Source organism: Xyrauchen texanus, chromosome 41 (assembly GCF_025860055.1).
Source record: "Xyrauchen texanus isolate HMW12.3.18 chromosome 41, RBS_HiC_50CHRs, whole genome shotgun sequence".
In the NCBI taxonomy this organism is placed as follows: domain Eukaryota; kingdom Metazoa; phylum Chordata; class Actinopteri; order Cypriniformes; family Catostomidae; genus Xyrauchen; species Xyrauchen texanus.
Genome location: NC_068316.1, coordinates 28,269,006 through 28,291,162, shown reverse-complemented (window position 1 = coordinate 28,291,162; position 22,157 = coordinate 28,269,006). Strand labels below are relative to the sequence as shown.

Here is a 22,157-nt window from a genome sequence, read left to right as displayed (position 1 = left end):
ATCATATTGCTTCTGGAGACATTGATTAAAACACTGGAGTCGTATGGGTTACTATTATAATGCTTTTTGGAGTGTAAACATTTGAAACCCTTTCACTTGTATTGTATGGACCTAAAGAGCTGAAATATCCTTTTAAAAATCATCATTTATGTTCAGCAGAAGAAAGAAAGTCATACACATCCAAGATGGCACAAGTGTTAATAAATAACAAGTTTATTTTAATTTTTGGGTGAACAATCCCTTTAAGTGTTAGCATGTTGCTAAGCTAACAACACGATACTATAATAAGCACAACACACACAAATATTTGTGAAATACTTTTAATTATATTGAACTATTTTCAGTGTTGGGAAGTAAAAAAGTAGCAATGCTACCAACATAACTACATTTTCAGTAACATGACAGTATAGCTACACATACAAAAACATTTAGAGTTCTGGCAAACTAGCCCTAACATTGTATTTTCACATACAAATGAGTTTGTGATTCACTAGAAATGTTTGCCAGACGTTTGCAGCTCTTCACCAGTAGTGGTGAACCTGCTGCAAACCTTTCACAACAATGAAAAATTTGCAGCAAGTTGGTCGATTTTGCAAGAGTATTTTTTTACAATGATCCGGTTTACAAGCTACATTTTTCAGCATATGATGCTGTAGTATCCGTCACATTGTCACTTTGCATCCGAAAGCAGTAATTGAACCGAGGAAGTAATCAAAAATGCTAACTTAAACCATTCTCTTTTGCGGGTAGCTGCTGTGAAAACCAAATCATTCAATTTATTTGATTATTTTGGACAGTTTATCTAAAAGAAACGGTTAAAATAAATGATTCCCTTATATTGAGCATTGGAAAATCAGAATAATTTTAGCGAGTCAGATCTTAGTGTAGATGGTTCATGTAACTGAACTAGTTCACATACTTTAAATGATTCACTGATTCACATGAGCTCCATGCAGCCTTAAAGAGACTTACCTTGTTTTTTTAAGTGAAATATTTAATGAATTGCAGCTGTTGATCACTATATTTCAATTTGGTTATATAAAAATGTGTTTTATTTATTTTTACTTTTTTAAGTTGTATTAAAGGAATGTTCAGTACAAGTTAAGCTCAATTGACAGCATTTGTGGCATAATGTTGATTACAACAAACATTCATTTTGACTTGTCCCTCCTTTTCATTAAAAAGAACAAATATCTGTGTTCCAGTATGACACTTACAATGGAAGTGAATGGGGGCCAATTATTTAACATTAAAATAATCACTGTTTCAAAAGTATAACCACAAAACATACATGATATGTATATAAACATGATTTTAGTGTGATAAAATCACTAACAAACCTTTTCTGTGTAAAGATATAGCCAATATTATAATTTCATTACCATGACGATGTAATGTCAACATACCCTAAAAAAAAAAAAGACAATTTAAACAACTTTACTGCTCAAATAATACACACGTTTTAACAGAAGAATAAATGCAAATGCTTTTATAAAATTATAAAGTTAATATTTCTGTGTTTAAACCCTCCAAATATTGTCCCCATTCACTTCCATTGTAAGTGTCGTACTGGAACACAAGACGTTTTGCTTTTTTAAAGAAAAGAAGAAACAAGTCAAACTGTATTTTTGTGGTAATCAACATTATACCACAAATTCTGTAGATTGAGCTTAAATTGTTTTGAAACCGGAACGTTCCTTTAACGTATATTAAGTATAAATATATGTTCAAATATATGCACAAGTTACAATCTGTTAAAAACCATGTTTAAACTACAGTAATAATGTAGTCAAATGCAATCTTATATTGCAGTTAATTTAAATCATCTGATTGCAGAATTAAATAATATCATCAGATTATTATATATCTAAAATGATCTTCAATGAAGTTAGCTACTCTTTGTTTGTAGCTTGTAATGTAGACAACAACTTTTTTTAAAGACTAGCTTGACTGTATAGTTTAACTACTTTAAGTTATGAGTAGCTTGTGATGCTACAGTTTCAAAGTAGCTACACCAACACTGACTATTTTATCAATACTTTTGTATTTGAATAAATTACTGAATTATGAAATACCTTTTATATCTTGTCATTTGCCATCTTGAATGCATTTTTCCACTGAGTTTGTCACATTGTATTGTCTTCCCTTACAAAAAATGATTTTCACATGCAAACGCCAGTAGCAGTGAACCTCCGGCAAACCTTTGGCAACAATGGAAAATTTGCTGGAAGTTTGCTGCAAAGCTCATTTGCATGTGTAAATTATCAGTGTTAAATTTGTGGCAAGTTTGCGGCACATTTGCCATGAACTCTCAATTTTTGTAAGGGCTTTCCATGAAAAATTAATGTGATGCTACCTTAGTGGCCGTTTACACAGGACACATTTTTGCGTTTTCCTGCACTACATTTTAAATCTATGTTAATATGCACAAGACGGATGTTTTTAAATGTTGCAATGCCAAGAGCACTGCGTTTTTAAGATATTGTGTCATAGTAGAAAAGTTCAACTTTTAAAAACGTGTCTCTGTACCATTCCACTGTGTTCTGTACCATTCCACTGAAGCAAGGCGTCCCGCTTAGAATTTGGCCAAATAAAGGTATCTTAGAAGGCAGCATAATGTTGCGTATGTGTGCCTATGATGCTTTAAAATGCTATAGGTAGGACAGCCAACAAGGCTTTGGAATAGAGCTACTTGCTCTCTATTGTATTTTCTCCACGGTATTTGTGCATCGCATTACTACGTTTAAAGGATGCACAACTCGCTTCTGGCGCCCCAGTGAAGCCAGACCTGGTATATACAGTATGGGAGAAAATGTGTGTTCTCTAATGCATTTAAATGATTGTCTGACAGCTAAAGACAGCTTAATTGTCACAATAGTATCTCCTCTTGACCTCGAGTAAATTGGGCATAAGACAACTAGCCCCGAAGAACAATTTTCACATGCTCTCTGTCACTCAATAACTGCAGCATGAGCCATAAATCTGAGTTTAGTCGCAGTTCAAAGTGAATCATTACCTGTCTGCTAGTTGGCCCACATTAATAGCTTGACTTTCTCTCGCTCTCTCATATCTTATTCTTTCCCAGACTTTATAACCAAGATAGATTCAAGACAAATGCTTTCTCTTGTCTAAAGTGTAGTAAATAGCATATCACGTTGATTTGCGCTGTGGTATTGGCAAATACACACTCTGCTGTGTGTTAGTCTGACTGAAAACCTTAATGAAATGTAAACATTCCTGATAAGATTCCTGCAGATCTAATCACACTGTGTACCCAATCAATACATACTATGCTAATGGCTTGCACACACTGACAGTGTTTCATTAACATTTGCAATGTCATTAGGTTACTATATAGAGAAGTGATTACTCGAAACAAGATTACTTAATGTTAAAAGTCTTAAAGTGAAAATTGGCAAAGTAATGATCATACCTTAATGGAAGGTTCTGGGTTCAAAGTTAAGCTCTATGGGTTCTAAGTTAAGTTCAAAGAGCATGTGTGGCATAATAGGAAAAAAAGTGTACATCATAAAGCATTTTAACACTATTTATGATTGACTACACTCTTTGGAGTTGACTCTTGATTCCCAACACCTCAGAATCGAAGAATGGATTCTTTTCGGAATCGACTCCCAGCCCTCAGGATGAAATTTCCAAATGCTCTCAGTTGAGCCAACTGAACGCAGAAGATTCATTTCATTTCATTTACTTTTAAATCTAGTCATTTTAGTCTGAAAACATTTCATGTTCAATGGATTCTTAAAGCTATGCAGGAAATTCAAGAGCTTGACATTGTATTAATGGAAGGAAGGATACCAAAGACTCCCAAATTCCCAACAAGCTTTATAATTAAAAAAGAAAAATTAAAACTGCACAAAGAATCCATAGGCCTTTAGTGACACGACAAGATGTGTTATTCTGGCTGATGGCCATCGGCCACCATTTCAGCTCTTTCTAAAGACTCATTCAATGGTGATTTGAAAATTAACTTTCGAACAGATGCACTAATTCCATTTGTACTCTGGAATGCCCGGGCACTATGTAACACAAACCCGGCCGGGGCTGGGATAGAGCCAGGGTAAAAGGTTACGCTCCAACTGCTGGAGACTAGAGAGTGCTCTATCTTCCTGTTAATCAATATGGCTCTAGGAATAATGGACATAATCAGCGAAAGTGATTCTACTTTTCATCTGTCCGCATTTGCCACAAGCCTCAGAGGGCACACCTGTTCCTAAATCCCAACAAGTTTCCTCTAAAGAAAGGGGTAAAATAATTATCGAGATATTGGAGCTCAAAGGCTAGAAAAACAAACCAGCTTAACAGGTTTTTGGTTCATCACGTCCCATAACGTCATTGCAGCTTTGTAATGGAAATCATTAAACAGTTGTGGCATAGGAACCAGGCTTTATACATATTAGATTTAGGCAAATGTAATTACTCTAGATGGACGTATGGGCCTTTTCAAGCATTAAACAATAGTTCAAAGAGATCACACAACAAAATCGGTTAGAAAAGTCCTTGTAATGAGCATGAATATATTTGTCAAAGACCTTTTAAATCATTCGGTTTACTTTCTCTATTTTTACTATTAAATTGCATTTCCTTTAAGACAGCCTTGATAATGAGTTGGGGGAAGGGGGTTGCTTGTCCACTGCCACTGTTTAACAAACTGCTTTGCTTGTTCTTGAGTTTGCAGTAATTACATCCTCTGCAGGAGATCGGTGCATTCACACCTCCATTAAAACATCAACTCCTCACTCTGCCAGTGGGACAACCCCCCACCTGGCCCTATCATTCACAAATTAACTCCAATACATTAGGGGCTCCAATGAAACTGACTGTTGCTGTATTGTATTTTTCTATATATGTACAGTAGCATTTAATATACTTGGCAACATAAAATAATAGGTGGAATTAATGAATCATCATTCACTAATAACATTGCAAAATAATTCAATCTTTTAGAGTTATTATACATGCAGCTTCATGGCCTCATATACATTTGTACGTTTAAAATATATATTTGTACTTTAATTATTTTGTCACACTAAATGACTATAAAAAAAAAACATGATCATCTCAGTGCTATTTGTCAACTAAGCCTGTTTATGTTATTAAATAAATATTCCAGGTACAATTTAAAGCGATAGTTCACCCAAAAATGAAAATTCTCTCATACTCACCGTCATGACATCCCAGATTTGTATAACTTTTTTTTTCTTCTGCTGAAAACAAACGAAGATTTTTAGAAGAATATCTCAGCTCTGTAGGTCCATACAATGCAAGTGAATGGTTACCAACATTTTACCAGCAAATCCATGGCTGTTTCTCAATGTACGTTATTTTTTGCATTCTTACGTTCTTGTGGACTTGTTTGACGTCATCACCCACATCCAAAAAAAGAAAATAGTTAAGAGGTTGTTGAATCTACGTATTGCAGCAAATCTCAAAACTTGCATGGATGCATTTTACATCCTCATGTCTTCAGAATTCACTTTTTCAAGTTAGTTAGGCAAAACTGATTTTCACGAGAATGCATCCTTAGAATTGAGAAACACTCCATGTCTTGATAAACAGATCAATATTTAAGTCATTTTACTATCAATCTTTCACTTTCTCATTCTTCTTGTGTATTTGGAGATTCGCATTCTTCATGCATATTGCCACCTACTGGGCAGGGAGGAGAATTTCTGGGAAAAAAGGACTTATATTGATCTGTTTCTCACCCACACCTATCATATTTATTTTGAAGATGTGGATTTAACCTCTGGAGTCATATGGATTACTTTTATGTTGCCTGTATGTGCTTTTTGGAGATTCAAAATGTTGGTACCCATTCACTTGCATTGTATGGACCTACAGAGCTGATATATTCTTCTAAAAAAATGTGTTTGTGTTCAGCAGAAGAAAGAACGTTATGCACATCTGGGATGTCATGAGGGTGAGTAAAATATGAGATAATTTTCATTTTTGGGTGAACTATCCTTTTAAGTCATTTCAGTGGAAGTGAATGGGGCCAGTCCATTCAAATACTCACTGTTTCAAAAGTATTTCTACAAGACACAGCCATTATGCCTGTTAAGATGATTTTAGTGTGATAAATTTATATCCAATTTGGCAACGTTGTTGCCATGACGACATAACACATAAACCCCTCAAACGACAGTAAAAACATCTATTTAAACACTTTTACAGCAAAAATAATACACAAGTTTTAACAGAATTACTGTAAGCGCCTTTATAAAATTATAAGCATCACATTTCTGCCTTTAAACACTCCAAAAAATGGCCCCATTCACTTCCATTGTAAGTACCTCACTGTAACTTTTGAAAGAAAAACACTTTTTTTTTTTACTTTTAAGACAACTGGGACGTTTTTTTTTTTTTTTTGTTTTTTTTTTTGTGGTGATAAACAAAATGCCACAAATGATGTTGTTTGAGTTTAACTTGCATTGAACACAGAATATTCCTTGAAATTATAAGTGTTATGTCGGGATATTTTGTTTTTTTGTATGTGATCTGCCTCCTCCAGGCATAAATTGGTATCTTTTAATTTAATGTCTGTGCAAGCCCTAAAAAATAATAAATGTACTGCAATTGTCCACCTTGAGCCAATTTGACTGACACGTCTCGGCAGCCCGCCCCTGCTGTTCTGTGATTGGCCGCACGCACATGAGAGGCGTGTCTTCCCGGCTATCTTTTATACTCGGTGCGCCCGACTCCACCGCACTGATTTGTATGGGAAAGGCTGTTGTTAACATCACGAATGTAGCAAACGCATTTACACCGCGAGTTTTCTTTTTAACAGACAAGTTTATAGTATTTACAAGCGCAAACCGGCTGCCAAAAGAAGACTCAAAGACATCGCAGAAGCAGGATTAAGACGACTAAACAGGAGACGCTTGAATATATATAGTAACCTCAGCCATTTTGCCTGCGCGCTGCCCGAGGGCTATTTATTCTCGGACCGCACGGTATGCAAACCCACCGCAACTCCGTGCCAAACAAGTGAAGCGGAGATGGGTTTGCTCTTCAACATCTGAACTGCTTCCAGAGCCCCATTGCTTTTGTTGACAGCCGAGGGGAGAGACAGACAGAACGGAAAGGATGGACTGCTACCTGTTGGGGATTTACCTGTTCCTCGCACTTGCCCTCCTGCCCCGGTCGAGCGGCACCACGGCCAAGGAGATCACCTGCCAGGAAATAGCCGTGCCTCTGTGCAAGGGCATCGGCTACAACTACACCTACATGCCCAACCAGTTCAACCACGACACGCAGGATGAAGCGGGCTTGGAGGTGCACCAGTTCTGGCCTCTTGTGGAGATCCAATGCTCCCCGGATCTCAAGTTCTTCCTATGCAGTATGTATACCCCCATTTGCCTGGAGGACTATAAGAAGCCCCTGCCGCCGTGCCGGAGCGTATGCGAGCGAGCCAAGGCGGGTTGCGCGCCGCTCATGCGGCAATACGGCTTCCCCTGGCCGGACCGGATGAGGTGCGATTTGCTGCCCGTGCAGGGCGCACCCGACACACTGTGCATGGACTACAACCGCACCGACTCCACCACTGTGTCACCGGTGCTGTCCAAACCCACGAACTACCCCAACAAACCATTAAACCCGCATAAAAAGAAAAGCGGGCGTCTGGGAGTCGGACCTAAGGCGAGTAAACCCTGCGAGCCGGGCTGCCAGTGCCGAGCGCCGATGGTGGCGGTGAACAGCGACCGACACCCGCTGTACAACCGCGTCAAGACGGGTCAAATCCCGAACTGCGCAATGCCGTGTCACAACCCGTATTTCACCCAGGACGAACGGACCTTCACGGCCTTCTGGATCGGACTTTGGTCAGTGTTGTGCTTCATATCGACATTCGCCACCGTGGCGACGTTTTTAATCGACATGGAGCGATTTAAATACCCCGAACGCCCGATTGTTTTTCTGTCGGCGTGCTACATGTTCGTGTCCATCGGTTACATTGTGCGCTTAATCGCCGGGCACGAAAAGGTGGCGTGCAATCGGGAGTACGACGTGGAGCACATTCACTACGAAACCACCGGCCCCGCGCTGTGCACAGTCGTGTTTTTGTTGATCTATTTCTTCGGGATGGCTAGCTCCATATGGTGGGTCATTCTCTCCCTCACCTGGTTCCTGGCGGCGGGCATGAAATGGGGCAACGAGGCCATCGCGGGTTACTCGCAGTACTTCCACCTGGCCGCTTGGCTCATCCCGTCCATGAAATCCATCGCCGTGCTCGCCTTGAGCTCGGTGGACGGAGACCCTGTGGCCGGGATCTGCTACGTGGGCAACCAGAACTTGGACAACCTGCGGGGCTTTGTCTTGGCACCGTTGGTGATCTACTTATTTATCGGCACCATGTTCCTTCTGGCTGGATTTGTGTCCTTGTTTCGGATCAGAAGCGTCATTAAGCAAGGGGGCACCAAAACGGACAAACTCGAGAAGTTGATGATCCGAATCGGGATCTTCACGGTGCTCTACACGGTTCCCGCCACCATCATCGTGGCGTGTTATTTCTACGAGCAGCATAACAGACAGAGCTGGGAAATCACTCATAACTGCTCGTGTTTATTAGAACAGGAGATCAAGAGACCGGACTATGCTGTTTTCATGCTGAAGTACTTCATGTGCCTTCTGGTGGGCATCACATCTGGGGTTTGGACCTGGTCTGGAAAGACTCTGGAGTCCTGGAGGACTTTCTGTACACGCTGTTGTTGGGGCAGTAAGGGCTCTGGTGGTTCCATGTATAGTGACGTGAGCACGGGATTAACGTGGAGGTCCGGCACCGCCAGCTCAGTCTCCTGCCCCAAGCAGATGCCTTTGTCCCAGGTCTGACTCAAGAAAAGCCCGCTAATTGTTTGGGGTCTCTTGGTGTTCCTCTCATTTGCATTGAAATGAACCTGTTGATGATTTCTATTAGCTGGAGAACTGGTTGAAACAATGCAGCGATGCTGAAACAATTACTTTTAGCTAATTCCATTCTATTGATATGGACACGACATGCAATCAGTCATTCTTTAAGGAGAATTTTGGGCATTACATTGTTCCTAGTGGAGTAACACATGTCCCCAACCTGCAGCATTTTCTGTCATTTCCATTTACACATTGTTGTAAGACAAGTTTTGAATTGTCTGAACAATCAAAGATGGTTCAAATAAGCCTTAATGTCTTCGTGCCCCATTATTATTATTACTATTATTATATACGGGTTGTTGATTTTTAATTGCAAAATGTATTTATACAGTGGTTATGTACAAACTTGTAAATTGTGTATAAAAGAAGATTTCTAAAATGATTGTACATTTGTATATAGTGTAGATGCCACGTGAAAAAGCAAATATTACCTTTATTTTGACAATAAAAACTTTTTGGAGGAATCTGCATTACTCAAACAGCTTTAATGTTAGAGGGTTCTGGTAATGAGTGCTTGGCACGACTCTTTGTGGTCATTCCCATTGAAGATGCTTTTGTGGGTTCTGTTAAGAGAAACTCTTTTTAGCTATCTGAGGCCTAATTAGAGACGAGGGCCATGCGTTGGAGAATCTCCGTAATTGTTGAACTCTTCACGTGCTTGCTACTTAATTAACTAAAAGAGGGCCGGGGAATGGGCTTTAAATGCAGGAAACGGGCCCTTTTCATCTGGGGAAACTTTGATCTTTCTTTTAAATCCGAGAATAAAGGTGCCGTGTAGATAAAACCTTTAGACTGATGCGCCAAGTTTTTTCATGTCTAATTTGGGGCCGTTGTGCTTTGATCGACGTTATAGAAATGTTTGAGGCTGGGGGCCCATGCCATGTTTTGTTAGAGGGAACCTGTGACAGTTTGATTTTTTTCTGTGGTATTACTAGTGTAGTTACACTCACAGAGACACTGAATGGAAACCTACAGGTGGTAGCTTATGTGGTCCACAGACCCTTTTTGTGAAACGCCAATGGAGTTTCTTGGACAAAGAGTGGAACAGAAATAGTTTCAAAATGAAATAGTTAAAGATTTTGTGTCGTCATGCAGGCAGGTGTTTTTAATGCAATATTTAGGGTACAACGGGGATAAAGGCACACCTGTAGGAAAATGTGCTTTTTTCTGGTCACAGTGTATCAGAGATTGAAAAAAAATCTTTTTCTTTTTTTTTTTTTTTTTTTTGAATATTGATCATTTGCATGAAAATAAATAATATGAAAAGTTATTAAAATTCTTAAAAAAGAAAAAAAGAAACGGTGGTCCACATTTGGGGTAATAGGTCCCCAAGGGGGTTAAAATGATATCATGTAAATATACAGACAATAGTCAAGCTTTTGTCAACTTTGGCAAATCATATAGAGACAGCAAGATTCTTTTTTGAGTAACAAATTAAGATAATGCTTCTTCAACATAACTACTTCAGAAAACAGTGCACAATTTCCTGTTCATTTCAGTGACATTTGGCATTTTAATGGCATTAAGCTCCATTGTGATTGGATCAGTCAAGCTGAGCCTATTTGAACATTTTCAGAACGTTTTGACTGAATCACCTTGAACAAAACTGAAAATGTTCAATAAGTATTTTGTCTCAAATATAAATGTGATAATTTTATTAACTAGATAAATTGATTGATTAAAATGGATTAAATATTAGATCAAATTACCTCAAAATCAAACTTTAGACACTACATGTAAATATCTCATGGATCATGAATTTACATTTTTCCTATTATTAGGTATTTAGGAAAGTGCTGTGGTAGTTTTTTGATGCTATTTAGTATTTTAGGAGAAAATAAAATCAAAAGCACCTTTTACCCCAGGGGCCTTTAGCCTTTTTGCACTCTACTAGATAAATCTGTGTTTAAAAAAAAAACATACAAACTACTAAACCATAGCCAAGATCATAATCAATCAGCCAATATAAATCATTTCATACTCACCCTGGTTTCGACAACACCAGAGAGCCGAGTCATTATGAGAACACGCTTACTTCAATGGATGTCAATGGATAATGAGCATTCATTTAGGTTAGTTTCACATTAGGATATTGGATTTTTAAACTTAGTTTAAGGGTTTTAATACATTTTCCAATTTATATGAGAACTTAAATATTATATTTCAAGGATAACTTGCTGTTTTGTTTTCATCTTTACACTCAAACACACAAAAAAGTCCTTTGTGTATTAATGATACTTTTAAAAAGATCAAACAGTGCAAATTAGTCCTTCATAAATAAGACTTGTGCAACTGAACTGAAGTTTGCAATGAAGAACTAATTTTGAAGGGATTGACGTGAAATAAAACAATCATGGCTTATTTTTTAATCTATACCTCCACCTAGTGGTCATGAAGAATTACATGTACAGTAACTGTGACACATGCTGGCATTTGTTGTCTAATCAATTAGCAGTGGGAGCACAGTTACAGTAATAACCGCATATTATCAACACAATTATTATTGGTAGTTTATACCAATTTGTTTGTAGATGTAGAATAATTAGCTAACTGTTTTACAGTCTGAGACCTGAGATAATAGCAAAGCTTCCTACTGTGTGTCTGACATGTATAGAAAGGCCTTTCATTAAAACAATATGTAATTACACAAGTACATCAAAACTCACAAGTTATTTATACATAATATTTGTTGAATAGTGAGAATGACCAAACTTGTGAAATAATGCAGACACTGAAGTGCACAGAGGGGGGCTGCCCCTTTCATTCACATAATGGTGCTTCATTAAGCTGAGGTCTTTTTACTACAACCACAACATTAAAACCACCTACCTAAAATTGTGTAGGTCCCCCTAGTGCTGCCAAAACAGCACCAACAGAATAGCATTCTGAGCTGCTGTTCTTCTCACCACAATTGTACAGAGCGGTTATCTGAGTTACTGAAGACTTTATCAGTTAGAACCAAGTGTGCCGCACAAGCCCTCAAAAGTGAAGCCAAAACGTCTCGATCGCCCCCCGGTGACTGGTCCTAGTATAGGTCATAAACCCCGCCTCTACATGTTATTCAACGGGACAAGAGACCAACTAAACAATTAAATTACACTTCACATATCTTTTTCCAAAGATAGTTTCTGTCATTTACTGTAGTTTCTATCACGTTGATGTCATTTCAAGTGTTTGTTTTCAAAATAAGTTTGTTTTTAGTTAGTTATTTGATGCTATAAAAACGATGCTGTGACATCATGATTGACGGCTGTGATTGACAGGTTCTCTGAGCGAAGTACCAACTGACTTTTTTTCGGGATCTTCGGAGGACTGAGGAGATTGGAGCTTTAAATTTAATATCTAAATTTCTATAATTAATTATTTCACACCATCATAAGTCAAAAGTGCAGGGGCGTGTGCTTGCGATTGATTCAGTGAGAGTGAGGGCGGGGACTTGATTTCGTGGCTTTACTTCCTGCTCACTACTGCGCAGGTCTGGTCCCGAAATCGCAACTGCGCAGACTCAAGTCCCAAGATGTCAGCGCCATATCGGGACACTGGCGGCATCAGTTCTCACCAATGGAAAAGAGCGAAGGTGCATCGTCCATCTTTTTTTACTGTCTATGGTTCGAACCAGTCTGGCCATTCTCTGTTGACCTCTCTCATCAACAAGACATTTCCATCTGTAGAACTGCCGTTCACTGGATGTTTTTTGTTTTTGGCAACCTCAAACCACCCCGTCTGAACCCAACAATCATGCCATGGTCAAAAATACTAAAACCAAATTTTTCACCTTTCTGATGGTTGATGTGAACACTAACATATGATCCTGACCCATATCTGCATGATTTTATGCACTATATATATATATATATATATATATATATATATATATATATATATAGATGCAATGTTATTTATAATACATTTATATACATTTACACAAGTGTATATTGTCATCTTACTTGGATTTATATATTTATGTTTAATATATAAATATATAAAATGTTATTTTGTTATTTTTTTAATATACGTGTCTTAACCATTATTGATGCAATGGTCGCGTCTCGTGCACAACTACAGAGAAATCACACCTGAGGTGAGTTAAGCTTAATTAAAATGCCAGCATCTCAAACCCTTTTTGTTTATTTTGTTTTAGCGTTTATTTGAGCCAATTTACATCAGTATTCTGATGGTTCGCAATGACAGGTGGGTTACTCCCTCTTCACTTCCTGTGAAGTGATTTATTGATGCACACTTATTCCCTATAGCCTACTGTTCGAGTGCCCTTCCAACTGAACATAAACGCTCCCATTAGATTAGAATCACACTTAAGATGGCTGAATACAGTGTGAAGTCTACTTAGCAGGACACTATTGATTGATTGGAACACACCCATTGTTTTCAAACAGCTTTCTGAATACGCTACTCATCTGCCATTGGTCAAGCAAAAAGATAGTCCCGCCCACAACTCACACCATCATTTGTGTAATGTTGTTGGGGAGGTCTAAATGGGTTACTCAAAACAACAGTGTTCCTGAGACAGTGTTTACAGTTTATGAGAAAATTAACCAATGAATGGCTTACTTATAGCCGTCTCTGAATATTAAGCTGGGATAGAAGAAAGTATTTTGACTGTCTAAAATTTAAATTCTAAAAATCAAAGTCTAAAATGAGAATGGCTGGGGCTCACTTCCAATTGATCGAGCACATTATGTGACGCTCCTGTTCTACCCGCTCCGTACGGAACTCGAACCGATGTCTCTGACATGGGAGGTGGGATGCGCTAACAAGGAGGCTAAAGGCTACAGCCCCTAGCGTCAGTTGCTAGTGCACCTCTTGAGGTCAGGAGAGTGAGGTTTATACACATTACACAGCTATCTATCAGCTGACTCCCCTTACACTCACCCCACTAAACCTCACTCCCATCCGGGTCACGGCACCATTGTGGCGCTCCTGTTCTACCCACTCTGTACAGGACTCGAACCGGCGTCTCTGGCATGGGAGGTGGGTGCACTAACAAGGAGGCTAAAGGCTACAGCCCCTAGCATCAGTCGCTAGTGCACCTCTTGTGGTCAGGAGAGTGAGGTTTATACACATTACACAGCTATCTATCAGCTGACTCCCCTTACAGCCGAATCCTCTGTTGAGCTGCATTCAAATCACAGAACAAGTTTTGGAGGCATTTGTACTCTAGAAAGAGACTGGTGTTGCTCTTTTAAATCCAATTAATATAAAGATTGGTATTTAATATACAAATTAAAATGCAAGTCCTCCATTTATGTTCAATTATTAAATAAAATACATCATCCAGTATTCCAGTAACCACTGTGTCTATCATGACCAGCCCCTGAGAAAAAAATAGAATCATGTGACAACGCTTTCTATATGCTGCTTCTGCAACTGACTGAACCATAAATTACACCCGAATAAGAACACTTAATAAACAGGAACTTTTAATTGACATTGAATTGAAAATGTAGAGATTGTGACATATTAGAGACAACTTCCGGCCCCCACCATTTTTAAAAGGCAACAGAGTGCAGTAACAACATCTGCCGTTAGAGGGCACCAAGCCCCATTGAGAGCAGAGTGGGTGGAAGTTGCACATGTGTGACAGACTTCAGATCCATGATCTTGTCTAACAAAAACTATATATATATATATATATATATATATATATATATATATATATATATATTATATGTTAGGATGTACAAACTGAATGTGTTATTCAATAAAACCCTTTAAATATTTGTGAGTTAAATGTGTATTAGTCACTGAAGTGAAATATTCCCAAAAATCAAGACCATTGTAATTTTGCATGCAGTAGGTCTCAATCAATTTGTGCATTCTCATTTTTCTTATTTTTACTATAATACAATATAATTAATTCAAAGGTAAAAGGTTGCAGGGTACATTGTCAGATACATGAAAGCAGTTCATGTACATTTACATATAGTTAATTTATACCCTAAGGCACCTTTTGAAGAAATCTTATTTACAACATATGAAATTTGTTTTTGACAATGTCATTTAACAATAACACATAAAAACAAAGTGGCAATAACATGAAAGTAAATGTGACAGGACAGTGGTGTGCAAACATCTGAAGTATTAAAGAATTGTCCATCTTGAGCAGTTGAGATCAGTCCACCAGGGGGCAGTGTCATTGTAATTGAATCTTTACTAAACCAGCAGACACACCTGAACACAACATAGTTTTCTGTTTCTAGACTAGGAATGTCCATACAGTATTTCCATATTAGTAGGATGATAGACCCATTTTCCCCTAAAATGCAAAAATTAACAAAACATCAGGGACAAATACAAGTCAGATTTCTATAAAATGGTTGAATTCTTCCCAGACTCACAGAGGCCCCTTTATCAGCTATGTTTCAACTTCCTGAGGGACAGTGGGCAGCATATCAACAACGAGTAGGTACCACCAGTGAGGAACATATATTACTTTAATGGGTGATTTATTATTCTGACACGTGACTTTATTTTTAATGTGGGCTGTTAGCAAATAAGGTTGTCCGAGATGATGAAAAATGAGAAATGCTTTAAAAGCCTAGTTTAAAAGACATGTACCAAGTTTATAGAAATGTAATACTTGTGTCTGTGTTGGTTTTATTAATTTAGAAAAAACAAACTAACAAAATAAAAAATTTATGGCAGAAAAAATATAAAAGGTAAAAAAACAAATAATAATAAAAAAAAAACAGGAAAAAAAAAAGGCAAGTGGTATAACCATCAAGTTGTACCATTTGGTTTTTCCAGCAGGACAATGATTCATGCCACACAGCCAGGTCAATCGTGGTGTGGATGGAGGACCACCGGATCAAGACCCTGTCATGGCCAGCCCAATCTCCAGACCTGAACCCCACTGAAAACCACTGCAATGTGATCGAGAGGAAGATGCCACAAGCAATCAAACAAAGCCGAGCTGCTTGAATGTTTGCACCAGGAGTGGCATAAAGTCACCCAACAGCAATGTGAAAGACTGGTAAAGAGCATGCCAAGACACATGAAAGCTGTGATTGAAAACCAAATATTGATTTCTGAACTCTTCCTCAGTTAAAACATTAGTATTGTGTTGTTTAAAAATGAATATGAACTTGTTTACTTTGCATTACTCGAGGTCTGAAATCACTGCATCTTTTTTGTTATTTTGCCCAGTTGTCATTTTCTGCAAATAAATGCTCCAAATTGACAATATTTTTATTTGGAATTTAGGAGAAATGTTGTCAGTTTTGTCACTTTATAAAATTATTTTTTATTTTACTCAAACACATACCTATAAATAATAAATCAAGAGGAACTGATAATTTTCCAGTGGTCTCTTAATTTTATCCAGAGCTGTATGTGGCCATGCGACATCGCAGAATTTACAAATCATGCAATGTTCTGTTTTTACCACATGATGGCAGAACTGGTTTATAGGCCAGATGTAGCGGTAAACGGCGAGTGAGTGACTCTTTAGGACAACGCTTGTTGTGATCTGCATGCCACCATGGCCAGGGGCGGTTCTAGGGTCAGTGGGTATTCACGGATTAGCCAAGTCCTATGTATACGCATAGTACCATCGTTTGATGAAATATCGAAATATAATACACTTAATAATAATACATCTGTGAGGTGTCATTTATATAGTACATCTTTAAGTATTACTAAAACTAATTGAAAAATATTAGTTAAAACTTAGGTTATAATTGCATATTTCATTTTCCAAATTATTATTAGATAAATTGATAATGCAGCTGAAAATGAAACATTTATAGAATATATATGACCTTTTTATGTATTTGACTGTATGGAACTTCTCAACTTGACTGAACCAAAATAAGTTTGCTCTATTAATGGTTCATTGATATCCTGAACAAAGTTTTGGTCCTGAACGTGGTTTGACTGTGACCATAAAGTAAATTAATAATATTGAACTAAAGCGTCGCCTATTATTAGGATGTGCTGAAGAGCATGATTATTAATATAGTTTTTTGCTTAATTGTTTTTACCCCATACTGTATATTATATGAGAAGTATCTGCCCCCCAGATGTATTCACAGCATCGATTCTGGCCCCCCAAAAAAGTTTGGATACCCCTGGTTTACCTGTCTGTCCAAGAAAAAGATCTATCAAACAAGTCACATCATGGAGATCATGGTGTAATCTTACCCACAACTCTCAGAGGGAGTGCAATTTGGTCAGGCAATTAAAAAACAGAGACTCAGTGACCATTTAATTATTTGACATCAATCCAAGAACACAACTAGTATTAAAATAAAAAATAAAGCACTTGGCAGTACAATTCATCACCAGTGGTACTATGGCAAGACATAAAAAGACATTCCCAGAGATACCTGGTGTGCTTTATGTGCTACATGACTGACATTGTAAGGACAGAAGTGTTGGAGCCCGGGTGACTATCCACAGCTAACATGACCAAACGTTTACATGTTGCAGCTAGCCTGTGAGCGTCTGAAGGACGAGTGCCGACTGGCTCTCATGTTACACTAATATAAAGAACTCTATTTTAAGTGTTTGTTCTAAAGCACCAAACCAAAGCCCAGTAGGTCCTTGAAAGTGTTACACGCTACCAACCTCCATAAATACAAAAGCAGCCTTGGCAGTAACTGTTTCATAATGCAGTGCTATTGACTGAAACCTGACAGTCCCTGATTGTGTACAAGTAGGAAGTACCTCTGTAACCTCACTGAGAGGATCTATTTAACCAGATTCCTGTACTTTTTGTATGGCCGCCCCAGTTGAAGCAGAATGTATGTCAGTTTTTGCTGATTGGCCTCAGGGACTTGCAACAGGCCTGTTTTTAGATTGACCCTCGCCTCCCCTGCTTGTAGATGGGACAAGTTAAGTCAAGGTCTATCTCTTTGGAGAAAGAAAGTGAATGCACTAACACAAACATGAACAATATGTGGATGTTGAAGGTTGTAGATGATTTGAGGGTTAGCATGTAGCCATGACGTTGAGGTCTTCTAAAGATACTTCTCATTTCACCTTGCTTCTCCAAAGAATCCATTCCTTACATATCAAGCATTTTTTAACCACTAATAACTTGCAGGCATTTCAAAGATTTTGTTGCTTGCAGCCATGAATTTCTTCATGATGGTCCTCTAGTATGACAATCAAACCCATTCCGACCTCTTCTCTTCCCCGTCTCCTCCGCAAGTTGGTATGTCATCACTGGTGCTCATCTCTACCAATGTATATTGCCCTACTCTCCTGGTACACACTGCTGTTGCCCCAGAGACATCAACTGCCCCTGGAGCAGATGGTTTGTCCCTTCGTGGAGGTGGCGGAGGTTTTAGGCGACTACGTTTGCTGACTCGGATGGATCTGGGAGTTCCTAAAGGCTCAGTGGGGCACAAGGCAACTTTGCTGCCCCCTCGCACCATCCCATCTTCTTGGGTGGGTTGATAGCTGCTGCTATCATCATTGTTGTTGGAGCCAGGCATTCCAGAAATTCCTCCAAGAGGTGATGGTGGAGAAGGGTCATCATCTAGAAGAATGGAAGCAGCTTCGTCACCACAAGAGTTTCTGGTCACTCGTTTTAGGAAGTTGGGGCTCACCATGTCTTGAACCGGTGCAATGCTGGTGTCCACACCTTTACTCCCATTATCCGAAAGGTAGTACTGCTCTTCTGCATACATCTTCTCAACTAACATCTTTCTCTTGCTTTTTTGCCTCACAGAATGCTTGACGGCACAAATTAGGTCACATGCGTTCAGGAGGAAGGACAGTACAGCCAATCCAAACATGAAGTTCAACATGATGGTTTTCTCGGTGGGTCTGGAAATGTAGCAGTCCACCATGGTGGTGCAAGGCGTTTGCTGACACATGAAGCGTTTCGGGATGTTGAAACCAAACAGGTAGTAATGGGCAGCTCCAAAGCCTGCTTCTACAACCATCTGAAGTAACATCTGCAGGATGTAAGGTCCTGTGAAATGCTGCAAATGCCCCATCTTTGCCTTTACAACGGTCTTGCACAGCGATGCTTTTCTGAATGATTCTTGATGGATCTTATAAACGGAGTCTGCTTTTATGGACTCTGAGGCCTCACTAGCAACAGCTAGGCCAGAAATCACTTTGTGGATCACATATATAATGAACATCACATAGGGAAGGCACATAGTGGTTAGTTGAACCAGCCAGAAGTGGAAAAGGGACAGAGGGGCAAACATGTCATAGCATACGTTGGCACAACCGGGTTGAATGGTGTTACACACAAATCGCTCCTGCTCATCTTGGTGGAGGGGATAACCAGCAAATAGCAGTACCGGGATCCTTAAGAAAACCATCAGGATGAGCCACGCTTTCCCTAATGGATAAAATAATACATTAAGTTTATACAGGTTTCATTCAAGTAGGTATTCTTTTGATAAACTGAATTTGAATGATATCCTGATGAAGTCTCATGTAAACACCGCTTTCTGACATTGTCAGATTTTTTAAAATATAAGCAGTTTTTTTTGTTGCTCCCTGATTTGATTGCATTGATAGGATTTTAATATCACATTTGTTGTGCTTCTGATTCTTTGGAGAATGTTTTTGATTTTTGATGTTATAATGGTTTGTTTTTGCCAAAATTATGTTTACAATATTACTTTTACATTTAAAGGGTTTGGAGCTCTTTACATAAATATTTAGATTTATATTTAGATTCTACAAGCAAATTGCCTTTTTAATTGTAACTGAAATTCTGTGAGAATGAAATTTGTTTAGATATAAATATTGTGGCCTTCATGTGGAGTCAGAAATATCATAATTACGAGTTTCTACCACACGAATAGACGAGCGAAATTGTATTTGAGTTGTGACATTGGTTGGGCATGTTGACAGTCCGGAAAGATGATGGAAATTATTTAAATTTCAGTACTTTATTTCAATAATATGAATTTGTATATATGACAGTCAACTAAAGACTAACCCTTTGCATTTTTGTTTTTGTATTAATCATTTTGTATTCTTCCACATTTTGTTTCCAACTTATATGCACGGATGACATGTCGTAATAACAAATGCCCAACTCAGACGTGGGAGCTTCCCAGGTGGAATTGAAGGTAGAATACTGTATGATTCTCATGATTCAGGAAGTTTCAACTTTAAAACAAGAATTTGAAACTGTATGTCTATTGTTTTAGCATTTTTAAACCTAAAACACTAGCATTTTTGGGAAATGTTTACATTGCAAAATGTACTTTTGTTTTTCTAATGATTTCTAATGCTGTCATACATTTTTAAGTATGGCATAAGTGCCATACTTGTACATAAGCAATTTAAAGTACTCAAAGTGTGCACGTACCTATGAGGGTGATGTTGTGGTTCAAAGTTAAGAAGATCATTTCTGATGTGCCCAATTTCACCATGTCTGCAGATTTAGGCCTCACAACCTGAGATCCCAACACAGGATAGCTCGCTGCTCAAAATATGTCCCGTCTGATTCCACATATGAATAGGAGTTTACAGTCTGTATTATACTTAGTCCCAGTGGTCATAAAAATTAACCCTGTCAGACACATTGAAAATAACATTTGGTAGAGATGGTCCCCTCAACCTGGTCTGGTGTAATCCACAATGGCATGACCCGTGCATAACCAATAACTTGGCTCCCTGTCTTACCTCTGCCTGTGTCCTGACAACTGTTCTCAGACAACAGAACAGAGGAGATGTGAGCTCCATTGTGGGGCTATTCTTACCTACCAAAGGCATGTCGGCATGCAAGCATTGTTGTGATATTTGGGTTCTGTTTGTCTTTGCAGGAGAATAACCAGCCTTTGCATCAGGCATCAAGTAACCCATTCTCATGTATGATGGAAAGCATTACAAGTCAAGTCAACTCAAGTCAAGTGGTTTTTATTGTATTTTTTTAGATTATATATTATTGTACAAAGACAGATCATAGAGGTCATGGTGGCAGAATCCTTAGGAATTTCAAAATATGATACCTTAACTTAATCTAATTTAGATACAAAATAGCCGTACATAGTGGTTGTATCTATGAGATCTGTTCGGTTGGGATGTGGCACAGAGCCATACTTTTAGGGGAAATCAACCTACCAGTGGCTTACTAATAGTGGTCTCTTAATATTAAACTGGGATAGTAGAAACAGTTTTGACACTGAAATAATTACACACTTCACAATTTATTCAAAGACTTCTATAGAGCTTTTAAAAGGTTGCTTTAGGCTGGCTTCTGTTAGTAATTCACTGGGTTATTGTAATATCATTACATGATTAATAGCAATACCCTCTTTAGCTCTGTCTTTGAGGGGGTTGGCATGACTGAATGCCATGGGATCAGAGCAGATCATGGTAGAATCTCTTGAAGCTTTTAACTCCGTCTAAATTACCTCTGAATGGGGGATATCTGGACAGAAGGACTTGCCCTCTAATGAATGAAGACTTATGGGAGTTCAAATTATATATTGGGTAGCTGCTTGGGTATAGAATGCTTACCATTTTAGAAATCATGCAGAAACTTAATTTATTCTTAACTGAAAACAATCCCAGAGTTCTTAATATGGTCTCAGACTTTTGGACCTCACCGTACGACAAAAGATGCATTTTTTAAACCAAGAGGCATATTAAATGTAAAGATATGCATTATGTATTATATTCTCAGCTCTGCCTTTAAAACTAGATCATTACATTGAGTATCACTCTATAAATAACAAATGTGTTGTTTATTAACAAGAACTTTTTGCTATAATTAAAGACTGTTTTGCATTTGACACTACTGGCTTCTACTTATTATCATTATATCTCTAAGGGACACACTTAGAGGTGTAAAGCCAACAAAGACCAAAATGCACAGGCCATATGCTTTAAATTCAGAATAAATTACTGTTATAATTATTATTGACTGATATAGCTGTATATAGTGTGCATTATTTCTTTAGAAACATGTCATTGAGCTATTTCTTCAATAAAATTATGACAAGATGCAATGTATGACTGTACTTGACATAGGTGTCCAGGACAAGTTTATTGAATAGCCTTAAAGGCTCCACTTATATATATATATATGTATATATATATATATATATATATATATATATATATATATATATATATATATGATTTCTATTTAAATCCTCTCTTCTAAATATATTATCAGACCGGGGCTAGCTGTCACAATGGGATTTTTCTCAAGGGCTGCAGTGGCAAGAAAAAGTATCTAAACCCTTTGGAATTACCTGAATGTATGTATACATTTGTCTTCATCTTCA

The 22,157-nt window shown here is 38.1% G+C and overlaps 2 protein-coding genes across 2 annotated transcripts; one reads left to right on the top strand and one right to left on the bottom strand.

The window, feature by feature from the left end:
* The first annotated feature begins 6,743 nt into the window (after nucleotides 1–6,743).
* LOC127634546 (frizzled-8-like) lies at nucleotides 6,744–9,632 on the top strand. Its single transcript, XM_052114154.1, has one exon. It carries the CDS (start codon nucleotides 7,108–7,110, stop codon nucleotides 8,845–8,847), a length of 1,740 nt encoding a protein of 579 aa, XP_051970114.1. The 5' UTR covers nucleotides 6,744–7,107; the 3' UTR covers nucleotides 8,848–9,632.
* An 8,135-nt stretch (nucleotides 9,633–17,767) lies between these two features.
* Nucleotides 17,768–20,511, bottom strand: LOC127634549 (gap junction delta-4 protein-like). Its single transcript, XM_052114157.1, has 2 exons — nucleotides 20,231–20,511; nucleotides 17,768–19,246 (listed from the first exon to the last, which is right to left on the bottom strand). Exons 1-2 carry the CDS (start codon nucleotides 20,292–20,294, stop codon nucleotides 18,054–18,056), a joined length of 1,257 nt encoding a protein of 418 aa, XP_051970117.1. The 5' UTR covers nucleotides 20,295–20,511; the 3' UTR covers nucleotides 17,768–18,053.
* Nucleotides 20,512–22,157: the final 1,646 nt, after the last annotated feature.